The sequence below is a fragment of the Thermobia domestica genome, chromosome 4, assembly GCF_964235325.1.
Source record: "Thermobia domestica chromosome 4, izTheDome1.hap1.1, whole genome shotgun sequence".
NCBI lineage: Eukaryota > Metazoa > Arthropoda > Insecta > Zygentoma > Lepismatidae > Thermobia > Thermobia domestica.
In genome coordinates this window covers 312,122,611-312,141,864 of record NC_137457.1, presented here as the reverse complement: position 1 = coordinate 312,141,864, position 19,254 = coordinate 312,122,611, and the positions used below count along the sequence as shown (strand labels likewise).

Here is a 19,254-nt window from a genome sequence, read left to right as displayed (position 1 = left end):
GGAGTTTTTCATTTATTTATTTCTTTAAAAGACACACACACCAATACAGCTTACAACTTACTTTTAACAGTCAACATTGAAACAACAATGGATGGAATTTGGTAAGAAACTGACCCTTGCCCTCCCTCTCCCTCTCTCAACGTGTTCAGTTTCCGCTTATCTAACAGTGTTGCCAACTAAAAATTTAATCCTTCCGCTACCGTTTGCACTTTATTTGATTTCATTATGAGCATTTTTATGAAAATTATAAGCAAATTAAATCCGTCCAGACTTTATGAAAACCCTGTATATATATACTAAGACGGAGTCTTAAAAGTAAAACGGATATGCTCATTTCTGCTACGTAACGTGCCATTTTTGGAATTTATTTTGCCATTTTACCTGCCATTTTTGGTGTTTTATTTTGCCATAACTTCCGGTATTTAATTATCACCACTTTCTCTCCTCTTCCTCCTATAATTTTTCTTACTGTTGCGTGAAACATCATATATAATTCTGTGTGACCTGTAAACCTGTACGCTGGTAGACCCGTTGAATTTTCGTCCTCCCTTTAGAAAATTTTAAATGGGAGGGGAACACCTGACTAGAGCTACCCCACAACAGATACTCTCCTGTAATTATTCAAAATTTCCTTTCAATTTATACATAAAACTTTATAGGCAGATTTATATACCAAATTGTGGGAAAGGATCTATACTTCTGTTCTTTGAAATGTCAAATATCCTGGGAATTCGGGCAATAAACATTTCATTACAAACAAAATATATATGTAATAACAACAAGTGAATTCTCTCAAAAGTAATAATTAAGTAATAATTAAGTAAAGAATTAAGGATGATAAGTATATTCAGAACTTTGTTAAAGAAGAATCGCAGAAGATTTTTTTTCCGTAAGTTGTTAACATTATTCTCTATGAAACCACCATTCAAGTTTTCAATTGGAAGGGAGATTCAAGAATTTAGGAAAGCAGCGCCATAACTTAGATTTTTTTTGGGGGGGAAGGGCAAGCATTAAGATTTGGGCCCTTCCGCAAAATTCGAAAATAGGTTCCATCTTTCATTTACTCTTTGTGGGCCCTCCCGCATGCCGCTGGGCCCGTTCCATACATGACAAATTAACTAAGAGGGCAATATTAACAAATCTCAAAAGCCATACGAATAAATATTATTTTTAGGGCCCCTAATAGTAAATATTTTTACTGAAATGGAACAAGGACTCATTTTTGTTTTATTTATCTTTTATGTTCTGTTTTGTTTATGTAATGTAGTGAACCTGTTTGATGCTTAATTTATAACTTCGTGTCCGTATCGTATATGTAGTAAGAAAATTTTGTCTTAAAGTGGGCCCCTCGAATGGCGGGGAGCTTCTCGGGGGACGGGGTTCAGTAGCACTCCCTGTCCCCCACATGTTACGGGCCTGTAGGCAAGGTTACTTCCTTCTCTCTCTCTCTCTCTCTCTCTCTCTCTCTCTCTCTCTTTTAACATACCAAGAGAGAACGTTAATATAGATGACTTTTTCCCATGACCAAAGGTGAGTGTTTAATAATGACAGGAATCTATCAATTTTGAATAAAAGAAAATCCAAAAGAGATTTTTGATAGTTAAACCCTTCATTAAACTAGTCTCATTTTCTATCCTTGAAAAATAGAGAACACAAAACACAATATAATAAGTTAGCCAGACCCCTGCCAAAATCCCCAGGTTACTTACATGCAATTTCAAACATATTAACCTGTTTCACAAAATTAAAAATTATCTCATCCATTTGCCACAATTTCTTAACCAAAACAAACTACTAGGTTGCACTCAGAATTGGACTTTAAAAAAAAAAAAATCTACAGAAGTCCCATACACTTTAAACAGGTTCCGCGATTTTAACTACTACATGACACGTTAGGCCGGGCAACTCGTGAGTAGCGGGGTGGAAGCCTGGACTATTACGTCATCCAACCACTCCCGCAACTGGTCTGAAACGTAACTCGTTGACGTAGTCACAAGACTCTCTGTCAATGTTGCCACCTGTTATCTTGAAAAACATTTAGAAGGGGTTTCATTTACAAAACGGGTTTAACAATTATAGTAATTAATCGTAATGGTATCTTCCTGTGTTTGAAAAAAAAAAAGGGTAGATGCGTGACGTAAGAGAGATTTTGTATTTAGTTTTCTTCCCTGAGCTGTAATCTTGCATTATCAGGAACCATTATTATGTTAATGTTTATCCACCCGCTTTGCTCTATGGAGATGTTAATAATGATATTCCAATTTCGATAGGTATCAGGAAAGAAGAGAAAAATCTTCTTCAGAAATCCGCATATTGCCAGAGTTTAAGCTTATCGATGGCTCCCACGATTCCTGTTATATCCGCCATTGTCACGTTCCTAGCTCACGTCGGTGCTGGTTATAACTTGACCGCTGCTCAGGTAAGTGTTAGTTTCTTAGATGTCAAAGACAAAGCAGGTTATAGTTTTAAAGAAACAAAAGTAAAATAGAAGAAACGATCCACATAGAATAAGCAATCATCTTATAGTTACGATATTGAGTTCGATGCTCTGGAAGTATTAATTGGGATTTTTATTTTCCGTATTATTTTTGAGTTCTGCTTCAAAAAAAGGCTTATCCGATTACAATGATGTGAACAGGCCTTGGGAGAGATGACAGAAATTCAGCTTAAGTATAGAAGAGACTATGTTGGTTCTATATTTCAGAAGCAAATTATCCTAAAATGGATGGAACATAGACAAAAATCAAGAAATATTATCATTAATGTCAATGGAAAATCAATGAAAAACAAATAATTCTTCCACTTATCTCAAAAACCAAAAGAGGAAGATGGCTGAAATCCAGCTTAAATATAGAAAATACTATATAGATTCTATATTTTAAACGCAAATGTCCTAAAATGCATGGAACATAGTCAGAAAAGCACGGAATATTACCATTAATGTCCCCAGGGTCAATGGAAAATCAATGAAAAACAAGTAATTCCTGCACTTATCTCAAAAACCAAAAGAGGGAGATGGCTGAAATTCAGCTTAAATATAGAAAATACTATGTAGATTCTATATTTTAAACGCAAATGTCCTAAAATGCATGGAACATAGTCAGAAAAGCACGGAATATTACCATTAATGTCCCCAGGGTCAATGGAAAATCAATGAAAAACAAGTAATTCCTCCACTTATCTCAAAAACCGAAAGAGGGAGATGGCTGAAATTCAGCTTAAATATAGAAAATACTATATAGATTCTATATTTTAAACGCAAATGTCCTAAAATGCATGGAACATAGTCAGAAAAGCACGGAATATTACCATTAATGTCCCCAGGGTCAATGGAAAATCAATGAAAAACAAGTAATTCCTGCACTTATCTCAAAAACCAAAAGAGGGAGATGGCTGAAATTCAGCTTAAATATAGAAAATACTATGTAGATTCTATATTTTAAACGCAAATGTCCTAAAATGCATGGAACATAGTCAGAAAAGCACGGAATATTACCATTAATGTCCCCAGGGTCAATGGAAAATCAATGAAAAACAAGTAATTCCTCCACTTATCTCAAAAACCGAAAGAGGGAGATGGCTGAAATTCAGCTTAAATATAGAAAATACTATATAGATTCTATATTTTAAACGCAAATGTCCTAAAATGCATGGAACATAGTCAGAAAAGCACGGAATATTACCATTAATGTCCCCAGGGTCAATGGAAAATCAATGAAAAACAAGTAATTCCTGCACTTATCTCAAAAACCAAAAGAGGGAGATGGCTGAAATTCAGCTTAAATATAGAAAATACTATGTAGATTCTATATTTTAAACGCAAATGTCCTAAAATGCATGGAACATAGTCAGAAAAGCACGGAATATTACCATTAATGTCCCCAGGGTCAATGGAAAATCAATGAAAAACAAGTAATTCCTCCACTTATCTCAAAAACCGAAAGAGGGAGATGGCTGAAATTCAGCTTAAATATAGAAAATACTATATAGATTCTATATTTTAAACGCAAATGTCCTAAAATGCATGGAACATAGTCAGAAAAGCACGGAATATTACCATTAATGTCCCCAGGGTCAATGGAAAATCAATGAAAAACAAGTAATTCCTGCACTTATCTCAAAAACCAAAAGAGGGAGATGGCTGAAATTCAGCTTAAATATAGAAAATACTATGTAGATTCTATATTTTAAACGCAAATGTCCTAAAATGCATGGAACATAGTCAGAAAAGCACGGAATATTACCATTAATGTCCCCAGGGTCAATGGAAAATCAATGAAAAACAAGTAATTCCTCCACTTATCTCAAAAACCGAAAGAGGGAGATGGCTGAAATTCAGCTTAAATATAGAAAATACTATATAGATTCTATATTTTAAACGCAAATGTCCTAAAATGCATGGAACATAGTCAGAAAAGCACGGAATATTACCATTAATGTCCCCAGGGTCAATGGAAAATCAATGAAAAACAAGTAATTCCTGCACTTATCTCAAAAACCAAAAGAGGGAGATGGCTGAAATTCAGCTTAAATATAGAAAATACTATGTAGATTCTATATTTTAAACGCAAATGTCCTAAAATGCATGGAACATAGTCAGAAAAGCACGGAATATTACCATTAATGTCCCCAGGGTCAATGGAAAATCAATGAAAAACAAGTAATTCCTCCACTTATCTCAAAAACCGAAAGAGGGAGATGGCTGAAATTCAGCTTAAATATAGAAAATACTATATAGATTCTATATTTTAAACGCAAATGTCCTAAAATGCATGGAACATAGTCAGAAAAGCACGGAATATTACCATTAATGTCCCCAGGGTCAATGGAAAATCAATGAAAAACAAGTAATTCCTGCACTTATCTCAAAAACCAAAAGAGGGAGATGGCTGAAATTCAGCTTAAATATAGAAAATACTATGTAGATTCTATATTTTAAACGCAAATGTCCTAAAATGCATGGAACATAGTCAGAAAAGCACGGAATATTACCATTAATGTCCCCAGGGTCAATGGAAAATCAATGAAAAACAAGTAATTCCTCCACTTATCTCAAAAACCGAAAGAGGGAGATGGCTGAAATTCAGCTTAAATATAGAAAATACTATATAGATTCTATATTTTAAACGCAAATGTCCTAAAATGCATGGAACACAGTCAGAAAAGCACGGAATATTACCATTAATGTCCCCAGGGTCAATGGAAAATCAATGAAAAACGAGTAATTCCTCCACTTATCTCAAAAACCAAAAGAGGGAGATGGCTGAAATTCAGCTTAAAGATAAAACAGACTATGTAGATTATACATTAAAAAATAAATTGTTCTAAAATGGATGGAAAATCACGAAACATGAACATTGAAGTCAATGGAAAAATCAATGAAAAAAGGAAAGTCGTTTACATATTTCAAAAACTATAATAAGGAGATGGCTAATTGAAAGCTTATCACAAAGACATAATGAAGAGCTTAAAAACAATGTATAGCAGGTATGTTAAATATGAATAGAACATTGTCATAAATCAAGTTGTTTGAGTAAAATCAATAATAATGATAAAGTATATGCATCTTCTGCGAATTACCCAGGGCGCCCCACGCGGAAGCTACGTGCTTGAAATATCTCACATCTGGATTTGGAATCTTACAGTGGATGTACGATGAGCGTCCAGTAATTTATCTACTTAGACAGGGTGGGGGTGGGGGTCTAGATAGGCTCACCTGGCCATCACTCTTTTTCGATGTAGTCCTCATGGAGGTCTATGCACTGTCGCCATTTTGTGGGCAGCGAAGAAATCCCAAAGATAAAGTAAACTTTGTCATGGCCTGCAAACCACTGGGAAACAGCCTGTTGGACCTCGTTGTCCGATGGAAAACGTCCGCGCAGATGTTTCCGGTACACTTTCACTAATCGTTCGTGTATCTCCTTTGGTCTCTTCCCTTCTTGAGTGAGAAACTTGGTGACCGAGCAGTACTTCAACTTCTGAAAATCCATTGGTCGCAGCGTAACACAAACACTCTGCTCACGACCATTGCTTTGCTCCGACTGACCTCAAATTGCACAGCGGGGTTCCCCAAAGTGGCTTTGGCGTGCGTGTGAGACGTCATTAGGCTCCGCCCCTCCCTTTCTGTCTAGGTAGGTAAGTTATTAGACGCCCCTCGTAGATCAACAATAAGATTTGAGACAACAATAAACGAGTCATTGAAGAGTGTAGACGTTCTTATGTGATTGTTTTCCTAATATTATTCTCCCTAGTTCGTATTTTTCCTTCATCTGTATTTCATTTGTATCTCGTCCTTAAATTTTATTATTGATTATACACACAGTTTACCCATAACGTAAGGAAATCCGTATTTAACATATTTTAGTATGTATTTAGTTGTTGAATATTCTGTGAATTTAAGAGTGTATCAGAAGCTAAAAACAATTGTCTAAATGTGTTCAGAGTGTTTTTTTTTTTTTTTTTTCGTTAAGTGAATTGACAATTATGTAGTAAAATCGTAAGAATCTAAGTTTGTTAGTTGTATTTACAGTTTGATGTGTTTTATTTTATGTATTAATTTATATCTTAATTGTGAATAGAGTGATAAATATAACAGTACAGAAGTTTGAGTAGAAGCATAATAATACAAACTATGGTTCTTCTCTATCATCACTTGAAAGATATCATTGTTCGAACCACGATTGAAAATCTAAAGTTTTTCAAAATAAAAACGCAACAGAAACACGGTACATATCATAACAGAACTGCAGAACCTTGTGTTTTAATTTCTGATTTGGAAATCCTTGATAAATTATCCAACCATCTTCGAGAAGATCACCCTTCTAGACGAACGATTTTAGTTTAAGATTTTGGGTGTTCGCTTTAAGAGATGACACTGTATTTAAATTCTTAATATTTTCCGATGTCTCTGTAGATGATTTCAAGTTGCTTAAAGCTGCCAATATGCTTTAGTGTTTTCGTCTGGTGTGAAAGTGAGGAGGGAGTGCTTTTTCTCTGAGAGTACTTTTGGGAGTGGTAATTGAATATTTCACCTAATAAATTGAATGGATATTTTTTTTTCTGTAGGAGAATTAGTTTTTTATCTAAGAATTATCTATTCATACGTGGTGCATATACAGAGGTTGATTCATTTATATTGAGCCGATTTTGAATGTGACACTTACCTAGGAAGTAGGGATGGCCAGAACCGGTTCCTGGTGAAACCGGTTTTCGGGTCTGAACGGATCCGGTTCTAGAAGATCCGGTTCCGGAACCGGTCTTTCGGATCCATGTCTGGAACCGGTTCTTCGGATCCAAGTCTAGAACCGGTTCTTCGGATCCAGGTCTGGAACCGGATCCGGAACCGGTTCTGAAAACCAGATCTCCAAGAACCGGTTCCCCTGGAACCGAAACTTTGTGACCATCCCTACGCTAAACCCGAGCTGCTGGCAGGCTGTGAACAGGATGCTAGATGAAATGGTGGAAGCGATAGGCAAGCGCCCAGGCGGCGGCAGCTTGTCTCATTTGGCTAAATAAACTGGGTAACTGACAAACTCATTGGCTAAAGAGGCAAACCGGCCAACTCGTTTGGCTAAACACTCACTGGTGGACCAAAATTTATTCTGGGGGCACGAGCGGGTCTGGGCGGAGAAGGCACAAGCGCATGGTCCTCTTTGCATTTATTTTGAAGGTGAACTTTGTGCCTCCTATACGGGTCTGAGGGCTTTCGGATCCAGGTCTGGAACCGGTTCTGAAAACCGGATCTCCGAGAACCGGTTCTTCTCGGAACCGGTTCCGCCGGAACCGGAACTTTGTGGCAATCTCTACTAAGAAGTGCCGTGTTTCCATCACCCGTTGTGTTCAATCTGCAGAACACCTCTACTGACTATTGCCCACCATCGCAGTTTCCATTACAGGAGACTGCGTTGCAGTTGGACCTTGGGTATTGTATCCCACACGTCTTTACAAGCTTTCCACAGACCGGTGCGGACTCGACAATGGGACAGGCACCGCATGAGGAGTCCAAAAGAACAATAGGCAATTAGCATCTGGACTCTTTTAATAGGGGTGTCAGAGAAGGGAATTATCGAAAGTACAAAAAATGAAATGAAATCTTTGAGTTTTACGTCCCACGGTTATGCCGGTTAGGCTAAAGGAGACGGTGATGATGAGCAACGAATGAAATGGTGGAATGAAGAAAATGGGAGGAAATGGGAGAAGCCCGAGAAAACCCACGCACACCGTGTTTGTCCATCACAAAGCTCACTTTGCGGGGGCTGGGATCAAACCCGGGACCCCAAGCACCAGAGGTGAACGCTCTATCACTGAGCCACCGCGGCCCTACGTTATCGAAAGTACAGTTTCCTGTTCCATACGTTGATATAATTTCTGCTGCAGTTCTTTTCTCGCTTAGCCAGATGACACAGTTTCATTACGTGCACATTGCTCTTGAGAACGACCATGAGGCATAAATCCCTGTGAATTACGCGGTTGATTATCGCCTGCGATGTGTGGCATTTGCTGGTCATCGCAAACTGTGTGGCGGATTTTGGAGGTCACTATACGCCGAACCATACGTAATAGCGGTGAGATCCTCCTCACGGAAGGCCGGCTTCTAGCTGCTCGCGTCGGTATGATAGGCCCGGAACTGTACATATGTTGCTTATTTTCGTATAATACAATTCACATTGGCACGATTTACACGAAAATTACGCACTTGACACATTTCTACGATGGGCGACACCGTGAACTTAGCATCGGAAAGTGTCACAATGAATCCCTAACAGAATCTGTTCAGTTTCGGTGGCAAGACTATACTCAACCACACTGCTTTACTACATGATTAACTGAGATACTGTTGCTTGCTTCATGGCAAATCAGGGTGTCTATCGGTCACGAATGTCACGAAAACGTCACGAAATCAAAAAGCGGTCATGAAAGTCAAGAAAAAGTCACGAAATTTAGTTTTTAGGTCACGATTTTTTGTTATCTGTACTAATATAAGTACATACTGCAAAATGTTGTTCTATAAAACATCAAAATTCACCACCAAAAATGTCTATGCTCGGCTTCAGATGCTACCAAATCGCTAGCAAAGCATGCTTCTATCGCATCCATAAAAATTCGGCCTCATTCGCACCCAAATTCCCTCTTGAGAATGTTACGAAATTGTATGGTTTGGTAAAGAAAAGGTTACGAAAAAGTCACGAAATTTCATTTTGGAATTTTAGTAGACACCCTGCAATTTCACTTCGATTGCGCATGCGCGGTACAGCAGCAAAATTGGCTTCGACTCAGTATAAATGAATCAGCCTCTTTAAGAAGAGGAAGTTAACGAGCAAAAATTCTGTTTCTCTTACAGAGAATTTTTTTTCTTTGTCAAGTGAAGTATTCAATATCTAATCCCAGAAGTACTCTCTAAAATAAGCGTCTCTGTTTGTCCTCCTTAAACGATTAACACACTCAAACGTGTTGAATGTTTTCGGCGAACCTTTTTGTAATTTACAGTTTGACCCGGAGATTTGAATAGAAGGCTCCTCATCACGTTTTTAATTTCTAGTGTATCTTCATAATTTATCCCTATTCTTCAGATATTTATTTATTTTTGGCACATTGCAGTTGGAGTTCCAGTATAGTTGTTAATCTAAAATAAATCAAACTTTGTTTTACAATTTATACTAATCTGTTTTACGTATTGTACTGAATTTTGTGAATGATTTATCTGTAAATTTACTTTATTTTTTTTAACATACACATCATAGCTTTGTAGGGGAGTGGAGCAGTGAACAGATTTCTCTGCTTTATTTAAGTGTTAGAAATCAAGTTTTTTTTAAAAAAATTATTTCATGCGTTGTTTCGTTTTCCAGGCTTTTCCATTGACAACTCTGTTTGGGAATCAAATGAAAAATTCCTTTAGCAGGTTGAGAGAAGCTACAAAGGCGTATTTCGATGTTAGAGTCTCGTGTAAGAGATTGAAGGTGCCAATCTATTTAGTGTGTCTCACGCGCTGTGTGATTCACTTCTCTTCTTGTCGTCTATCCTCTTTTATATACAAAACCGTCTGATTGAGTATTTGTGACATGTGTGTTGGTGTATTTTCTTTGACGAAATATGAGTAAAGAATGAGGCTTTATCGTTTCATAACGATTATTTAAAAATATGAATTGACACATGTTTATAATAATTTGTAAACGTACTTTTTTTTTTTATTTATTTACTGCGTCTAATCTTTAGTGTATTATTACTATATTGTTTCGGTGTTCGATTACATCTTCCTCAGCTGATCTGTCAACTCATACGCAGCCCATCTGACTCAGAATTTCCTGTTGCACTATTTTGATATGATAATGTTAATTTTTTTGCTAATGTAAATCCCTTTCTGAAACAAAGAAGATTCTAGTGCAAGAAATTTACATTATCTTAATAATAACAGTGCAAGAGAAAATTGTTAGTTATAAAGATTACTGCGGATGGCAAAAGAAACCAATGTGATAACCATGATCGGGAATCGAACTTGGAATCCGTTCAGCATCCGTGCATTGATAGCTTCGCTAATATCTACCTGAATACACACAAAGCTACCTACACACAAATGCTGTTTTCTTGCTAATTGTGATGAGATTCAAACAAAACGAAGTTTTGTTCCACTCTCACCACAAACAACCTCAATAGACCACTATATTAGAGGCTATAGAATAAGTAGCAACTTCAGCAAGATACGTTCGCTGGAAAGAAAATAATATAAGGAAACCTATAACAGGCAGTCTATGCATACAATAGACAAGGAAAGGATCAATGAATCCAATGCATCCAGAATTCAATTTGAGTATATTCGACAAGTTTATAACATGTACATACTTACGTTGTTTGGTTTCGGTTAACAAGATTAAAAATAAATGAGTATTAATTAAATATAAAACGTGATACAAGCCCAATTACTCCATAGATACTTGAGCACAACGATATGCAGGTCTCACTATTTCGTGTCCATGTTGAAGAGAAAAGTATCCGATCCTCTCGCTTCTCTCACGAAGCCCCGCACACTGTTCTAGAACCCAAGCGTAAAATGTAATCTCGGAACCCTCAGTACATGCAAAGTTTCATTCATTTTGTCTGCACATGTGCTCTCATTGGCTGGAGCCTTATCATGACGTATTAGCAGAATCTGTGAGAGCACGTTATTATCTCTTTTCCCACGGGTGAGGGTTAAACGTGAACAAGGGACACATTGTATTGTGAAAAGAAAGAAAATGCAGAAATGAAACGAAATGCACTTTTTTAAGTCCATTTGCACAAAATAAAATGAATGTTCTCAATGATTACTTCATAATAAAGATCACTATAGAGTGAGACGTGTTGCGCAGTAATTTCCAGGATTCGTTGAGGAAGGTGACAGTGAACACCGAAACAATACAGTTAATAGTATACTTAAGATTTGACGCAGTAAATAAAAGGATATATTTACAAATTATTAACCGTTTAGTACTTTCCAGCTTCGAGAAATATTTGGAGCCATATTTAAATTCTAATGTGATCGAAGGGGGAGACAGTCAAATGTTATATTAGTATGAGAGGGGTAGTTTAAAATGTTGTAGCCCTATTCCTATTTACAAAAGAAAGATGAGTAAGTGGTTCCACTTCTGTTATAAGCGATGCCACTTTCGAACTTTTTACGTTCGTAACTTAGCACCTTTTAACGAAGTGTAATGAAGTTGGGTTGTTGGTGCGTTCTGAATAGTCAGTCCTTAATATTATATTCAACCAAAACAAAAATTATTCTCGTTTTGGGGCGAGAGGCCTGGGTTCGTTTGCTAGTAAAAGGTAATGAAGTTTTAACCTGACTGGAAAATTTAGATTCATATCGCGTGTAGTCTTCGTGCTAAAAATATGTTCTCTGCCTCTCTTTTTCTGAAAGAACCTCTTCCTTAACTGTTCTGCATTTTTTCTCCTCTTAAATTTGGTGAGAAATAATAATAAATTATTAAACGTGGTATTTTATGATGTGGACAGCATTTCACAAATACTCTTTTTCGCAGTGTTAAATGACAGTAAGCATCGTGGAAAGGAGCACATTTCCAGATTTGATTACTTTTCTGTTATAGATGTTTCTGTATACATATTATTGCACTGTCTAATCTAAGTCTTTGTCCGATGGGTGATCATATTATAATTCACAGTTGACAGATCTACTTTTTATTTAATAAAGTAAATTATCATTCACACTATTGTTCTATCAAAATTGGCATTAGCATTAACGCTTTGCACACGTGTTTGTTCGGAGAATATTCCGTTTGCGTTAAAGATTACGGAACTCACATTAATAATAATAATAATAATAATAATAATAATAATAATAATAATAATAATAATAATAATAATAATAATAATAATAATAATAATAATAATAATAAAAGCCTTATGAAAAACAGTGCTTCTATAAAATGCATTAAAGAAGAGGAAATCTTTTCGGTGGAGTAATAAAAGAGATTGCTGTAAGACTAAAAGCATTGGTCACTCTTCCTAAGGTCGAGGGCTAAAGTTTTCATGTATTTGTATATTAGAGAAATGGCAGTAAGACTTAATGCATTGGTCGTTCTTCCTAAGTTTAAGGGCTAAAATTTTTACGCATATTGAAGGAATAGCAGCAATTAAACTAAAATCATTGGTCATCCATTCTAAGATTGAGGGCTAAAGTTTTTATGCATATTGAAGAAATAGCAGTTAGACTAAAAGCATTGGGCGTCCATTGAGGGCTAAAGTTTTTATGCATATTGAACAAATGACAGTAAAATTAGAAGCATTGCGACACTCTTACTAAGATTGGGGAATAGAGTTTTTTCGCATACTGAAGAAAATTGACAGTAGGACCAAGAACATTAGGCGCTGTTCCTAAGATTAAGGGCTGAAGTTTTTAATGGATATTAAGACATCTTTTAAACTTTAAATTGCACCCATTACTTTTAGTGTTATTGCGATATCTTAACTCATACTGCTACTAATAATAATAGTAATAATGCATTTTGGTGTATTTTATAAAAGCATTATTTTTAGATTTACCAATTGTTACTTTTTATTGTAAAATATTTTCGCATTCAATCAGTTGTTGAAGTCTATCGTACGTAACAGAACTAAATCACCAAGATACGTACGCGCCTTTGGCATGGAAGACCTGAGTTCGATTCCCTTCTGATTCCCTTCTGGAGCTCAAGTGGTTCGGATTCCACGTTAAGCAATAGGTCCACGTCTCACATAACCTCGCTGTTGAAAGGGAAACTAAAGTCAGAATCAATTACCGCTCTAGCGCAATTTTGATAGCAAAACGCAATAGGGTATATCGTTAGTAGAAAACATGGCTACTTACCAATGACTCCTCCCTTGAAAAATTTAAAGATTTTGACGTTTCGGAACTCTCAGCTGGTTCCTTCCTCAGTGGCAAGGTAAAAAGGATTAAAACGGAAAGGAGATAAAAGGAGTAAAACCAGGAATATATACCACTATATAGAAATAACGTACAAAAAAGATCCTGAGATGAACAGAGCAGAGTGAAAAAAAAAAAAAAAAAGAATGAGCTGAATAAAAAAGAACGTGGTGTCTATGTTAGGCAACTATTGCCAGATCCAAAGTATGCATCAAAGGTAGGTACCCAAGTTCGATCAATGTTGCCAGTATCAAGGTTCAATGCAGGTTTGTATTGATGAATAAAAAACGATTCTTTAATTTCCCGTTGTTTTTTTGATTTTATTTTTTTTATTTTGCTGAACCTATTACCTTAACCCGTTTTATATTATGTGAATGTTGTTTTAGATGAAACGCTAAACCCGACATGCCTTCTTCTTGTGACTTTTTTGATTGTCTTAACGTTCCTTCACACGCGTGTTGATATTACGTTTAGTTAGGTCAATGTATGAGGAATCACATTTGCAATGGACGCGATAAATATCTGCCTTATTTAATGGATCGACAAAATAGCTTTTAAATCCAGTGAGATGTTTTTGTAAACTTTTGGGGGGAATACTTGAAGTATATATGTTATGCTTTGCAAGAATACGTTGAATTTTTGTTGAAAGTTGTGGAAAATAAGGAATTCCAATCCAAGTTTTTGTTTCTTTGGAAGTTACCGTTTTGGGGACTTGCAGCGATCTACGTGTTTGATAAACCATTTTTTGTAAAATACACAGCTTATAACCGTTTTCTTGTCCTATTTTATATAAATACTGTATTTCTTCATCGAGATCTTTTTGACAGTCACAAATTAATAATGCTCTACGAAAGAAGTTCTTCCAAATATTGGCCTTGTACATTGGCGGATGAGCTGACTGTTGATGTATGTAAGTAGTGCCTTGGGTTTTCGGTATACTTTTGTAATAAATTTATTATGTGATCGGGTAATCAATAGGTCTAGAAATGGAAGGCCATTATCAGATTCACGTTCAAGGGTGAAAACGGTTATAAGCTGTGTATTTTACAAAAATGGTTTAATCAAACACGTAGATCGCTACAAGTCCCCAAAACGGTAACTTCCAAAGAAACAAAAACTTGGATTGGAATTCCTTATTTTCCACAACTTTCAACAAAAATTCAACGTATTCTTGCAAAGCATAACATATATACTTCAAGTATTCCCCCAAAAAGTTTACAAAAACATCTCACTGGATTTAAAAGCTATTTTGTCGATCCATTAAATAAGGCAGGTATTTACCGTGTCCATTGCGAAGTGATTCCTCATACATTGGCCAAACTAAACGCAATATTAACACGCGTGTGAAGGAACATGTTAGACAATTAAAAAAGTCACATAAAGAAGGCATGTCGGGTTTAGCGCTTCATCTAAAACAACATTCACATAATATAAAACAGGTTAAAATAATAGGTTCAGCAAAATCAAAATCAAAGTAAAAATAATAAAAAAAAAAAAAGAAAAAAACGGGAAATTAAAGAATCGTTCTTTATTCATCAATACAAACCTGCATTGAACCTTGATACTGGCAACATTGATCGAACTTGGGTACCTACCTTTGATGCATACTTTGGATCTGGCAATAGTGGCCTAACATAGACACCGCGTTCTTTTTTATTCAGTTCATTTTTTTTTCCACTTTGCTCTGTTCATCTCAGGATCTTTTTTGTACGTTACTTTTATATAGTGGTATGTATTCCTGGTTTTACTCCTTTTATCTCCTTTCCGTTTTAATCCTTTTTACCTTGGCACTGAGGAAGGAACCAGCTGAGAGTTCCGAAACGTCAAAATCTTAAAATTTTTCAAGGGAGGAGTCATTGGTAAGTAGCCAATTTTTTGTTAATTTTGAAAATCCCCCCATGCGCCCATGTAATTATAATCAATAACTTAATTTATTTTACTGCAAAACCGCGATAACATAGAACAAAAATTATGTGAAAATGTATTGTCATCGATTTTTGTAAGTACAAAATTTTTCAGCTCGAATTCGTGTGAGAGTGCTTAAAATTTAAGTTCCAAGATTGTGACCTAATAAAAAACAGTGTTATAATAATAATAATAATAATAATAATAATAATAATAATAATAATAATAATAATAATATAAAAAGTAGATCTGCAGCAGAATTTCTCGTGATTTGATCGAGGACTCAATATTTATCTATTTATATGAGTTCTTATCGATAGTCTTCGTAAGAGTGTTTTTTGTCTATTGTTGTATGTTCATGCACTTCATAAATTATAATTTCACGTATTTGTATTCATTGATTCGTGTATTTATTTATTTATTTATTTTCGTAATTTAATTTAACTTCTTTGTTCTTTCTCTGTAACGTAGTGCTCACTGGGAAGCTCTTTGTTATGCACTGAGGGACATCTGTCTATCTGTATTATTATCATTTTTTTTTTTAAATTTTACTTTGTCAGTATCAGCTGTGCGCTTTCTAATTGTGGCAAAGGTACTTTATATTCTTGTGTTACTTTGAAACATTACCATGACATATTTTAGACAAGAAACTTGCTGTTACTTCAAAGGGACTGATATTTACTTGCTAATTCTAAGTCTGCACCTTTTCAAACATGTAACCCACTAGCTCGGAACTAAGCGTAATGATAATACGGATTTCGGTATCCTTTACTTGCTTTACTGAAACAGTGATGTAGTCTTAATGCACTTCAAAATTATAGTATACATAAACATAGGAAGTCTTATTTAGTAATTCTGACCGTTCGCTCGTTTATGGACAGGTATCAGAGCGTAAACTGAGAAATGGTGAGAAACTGTTTTTGACATGAATCCAGTAGCGAAGAACTATGCAAGATTAGTAAGATGTTTATGTGGTTCAGGAACAATATTCTTGTTTTACATGCCGTCATGTAGCGGCGTTAACAAAGTAGGTCAAAAATAGTGTGTCTTGTTCAGATCGTGTTTACGGAGCGAGGTAGCTCAAGTGGTAGAGCGTTGGCTTCGCATTCGGGAGGTCGTGGGTTCAACTCCCACTGCCAACTATCCTGACTGGGGTTTTCCTCAATCCTACAAGGCAAATGACGGGATGGTACCTGCTAAACAGGCCCTAGCCGATACCTTCCCAAATCCTTTCCATTGTTATTGTTATGAGGTATCGAGTTTAAAATGGCTTCTGAACTGTATCTGGTGATGGTAAAATAAATAAGATCTTTTGTGTCAGTTGAAGAGTACGTATTGATTCAATTTCAAACCGCGAACATTTGAGTTGGAACCAGGTTTAGGGGAATAAATTCGTAATGAAGAATAAGATTATTTTCTGTCAATCTGGGATCATGTTCAAGTAGTTCACATTATCTTTACTTGCTTATTTTGTTATGTTTTGACATCGCTTTAGGCGAAAGCGAAATATAAAATTCTGTTTAAAACTGTTCTTAGCAATATTTGCCGTTACCCGTAGGAAATGTAAGTTTTCTCATTTAAAATGGCAATTCAGGACTAACTGTTATGCAGGATTAATTAATGGTAGGAAATATTGTTAAAGTTATGAAGTATATTATTTTCCTTTTGTTTTCGTTGATCTTCAAGGAATTTTTTTATTACTTGTCCTGATTCTGATCTTACGAACATGATCATTCATTTTGTCTGATTCTAAAGTAAAATAAGCAAAAATTATTGTTGTTCTAGGAGAAAATGCTACATTGATTTCACGACAATATTGTTTTTTCTTTTAGGTATTATTAACATACTATCACATGAAGCCAACAGCTTCAGATATTGGGAACTATCAAAATACTTGCCTTCGAAAATTTTTGCATTAGTGTGTATTTGGTATAAATATGCCTACAGGTGTAGGTTGGATTATTCAGATGGAGTTGCAGACATCACGTAACTTTCCTAAAATTATTTATTACGCATTTTAATTTTTCTTCTATTAAAATGTGCTTTGGCGACGTGATCAGGAATTTAGAACTGAAGGTTCAGAAAGAACAAACATATAACTGAACATGTTCCGGAAATGAATCAACAAACTTCGTATAAGTGTTCAGGAACTTAATACAAGAAAAAAGCTTATCTATGATTTTCATCGAAAAGGGGGCCGCGGTGGCTCAGTGGTAGAGCATTCACCTCTGGTACATGGGGTCCCTGGTTCGATCCCAGCTCGCGTCAAATGAACTTTGTGGTGGACCGACACCGTGTGCGAGGGTTTCCTCAGGGTTCTCCCGTTTCCTCCCACTTTCTTCATTCCCATTTCATTCATTTCTCGTAATTGCCGTCTCTTTTAGCCTAACCGGCATAACCGCGGGACGTAAAACTCATATATTTCATTTTCGTCGGAAACGCCTACTTACGGAGATAGGACGAGTTTATGGTAATTAGTGAGGTTAGTCGTAGGATGGAAACCTTCAATTAGCTCCATCTCCGTAATTAGACATTTTCGACCGGAGATAAATTGAGGTTCTGAACACGTATGCGAAGTTTGTCAGTTGTTTGATTCCGTATAGCCACCGTACGACCAATTCTACTATTTACCTTAAGTTTGTGCCACATCTGTAATTAGACTTTTCCAACAAAAATCACAAACTTTTCTTCTTATATTGAGGTCCTAAACATGTATGCAAAATTTGTCAGTGGTTTTATTCAGTGTAGCTACTCTGCAATTAATGTCACTACTTACCTTGAATTGACCTCATCTTCATAATTAGGTGTTCCCGACCAAAGTTGCAAATATACCTCACTGTTTTTCACAAAGACTTACCGTTTTACTCTGGAGAGAAAAAGCCTTTGTTGGGTCGGATTCCACCTTAAACTATATAGGTTCAAGTTTCACATAGCCTCGGTGTAAAAAAAGGGACTAAAGTGAAACCTTGGCGCTAAGCTCAACCAATGAATTCCGAAAGAAAAAAGTTTTAAAGTATTACTTATCATGAAGTCATCTAATTTTCTCACATACAGACAGACTAGCTTGTTATTAATCGAAATCAAGTCATTTTATGCTGTACGAAGAACGCTTGTTGTATATCACAAATTTAATTGATTTATGTGAGGCGAAAACTCGCTTCTGATGGTTTAAATTAGTGATTTATTCTTTCGCTCCATGTTTGGTTTTTGAAATACAGAAGTGTTCGTAGAGAGACTGTAAAAGCTATGAAAAGGTAACTACGTAGTAGTGAGCTAACTCTTGAAGTTGTGACACTCGCGTTCAAACAAATAAAGGTTAGAAGAAACAGTTGTTCCTAAATGAATATCGAGTTTTAGTTAAGTTTATCTTACGTTACATATAGAAAAATGAAACGTACATTGAAAGGAACAGGAAATCTGACAGTTTTTTTTTTTTTTTTTTTTCACACGTTAAAAGTTCAATGGGGGAGGATCCCCTTGTAACATGGCACACATCTAGTCTGTGGTTAGTTTCTTGCCACACGGAAGTTAGCATGTCTAGTGTAACATACTCCATTACTGCAACAACCCTGAGGCGGCAAGTAGTGGTGATGCGTAAACACGATCCTTTATACCCTCACAAAAAGAAATCGCAGGTGGTGTGGCCTGATATCTTGGATCTGATCACACGACTCAGAAAGTTATTTTTTTTTTTTCATTGTCCTGCTCTTTTTCGCGGAAATTGGCACGGATCACTCAGGTTTTAGGGCTTGTAACAATTGCAGTCTCTTTCGTAACACTCTCCAAACAATCGTGGTCGGTATTGCTAACTCCTGACTCACCCGCGTTACAGACTTTGTGGGACTCCGAACGAAACGTGCTCTGACTTGTTCCACTTGGTCATCTGATACCTGCGATTTTCCATAGCTCTTCCCCGTGTACAGGCATTCTGTATTCTTAAATTGTTCGTACCA

The 19,254-nt window shown here is 36.0% G+C and overlaps 1 protein-coding gene across 1 annotated transcript in view; it reads left to right on the top strand.

The window, feature by feature from the left end:
* Positions 1-19,254, top strand: part of LOC145684319 (ATP-binding cassette sub-family C member 5-like) — a 181,973-nt gene that overhangs the window by 42,599 nt on the left and 120,120 nt on the right. The window contains exons 10-11 of the mRNA XM_081756510.1: positions 2,271-2,419; positions 9,846-9,956. Of these exons, the coding sequence (XP_081612636.1) occupies positions 2,271-2,419; positions 9,846-9,956 (260 nt within the window). The remainder of the gene's footprint in view (positions 1-2,270; positions 2,420-9,845; positions 9,957-19,254) is intronic.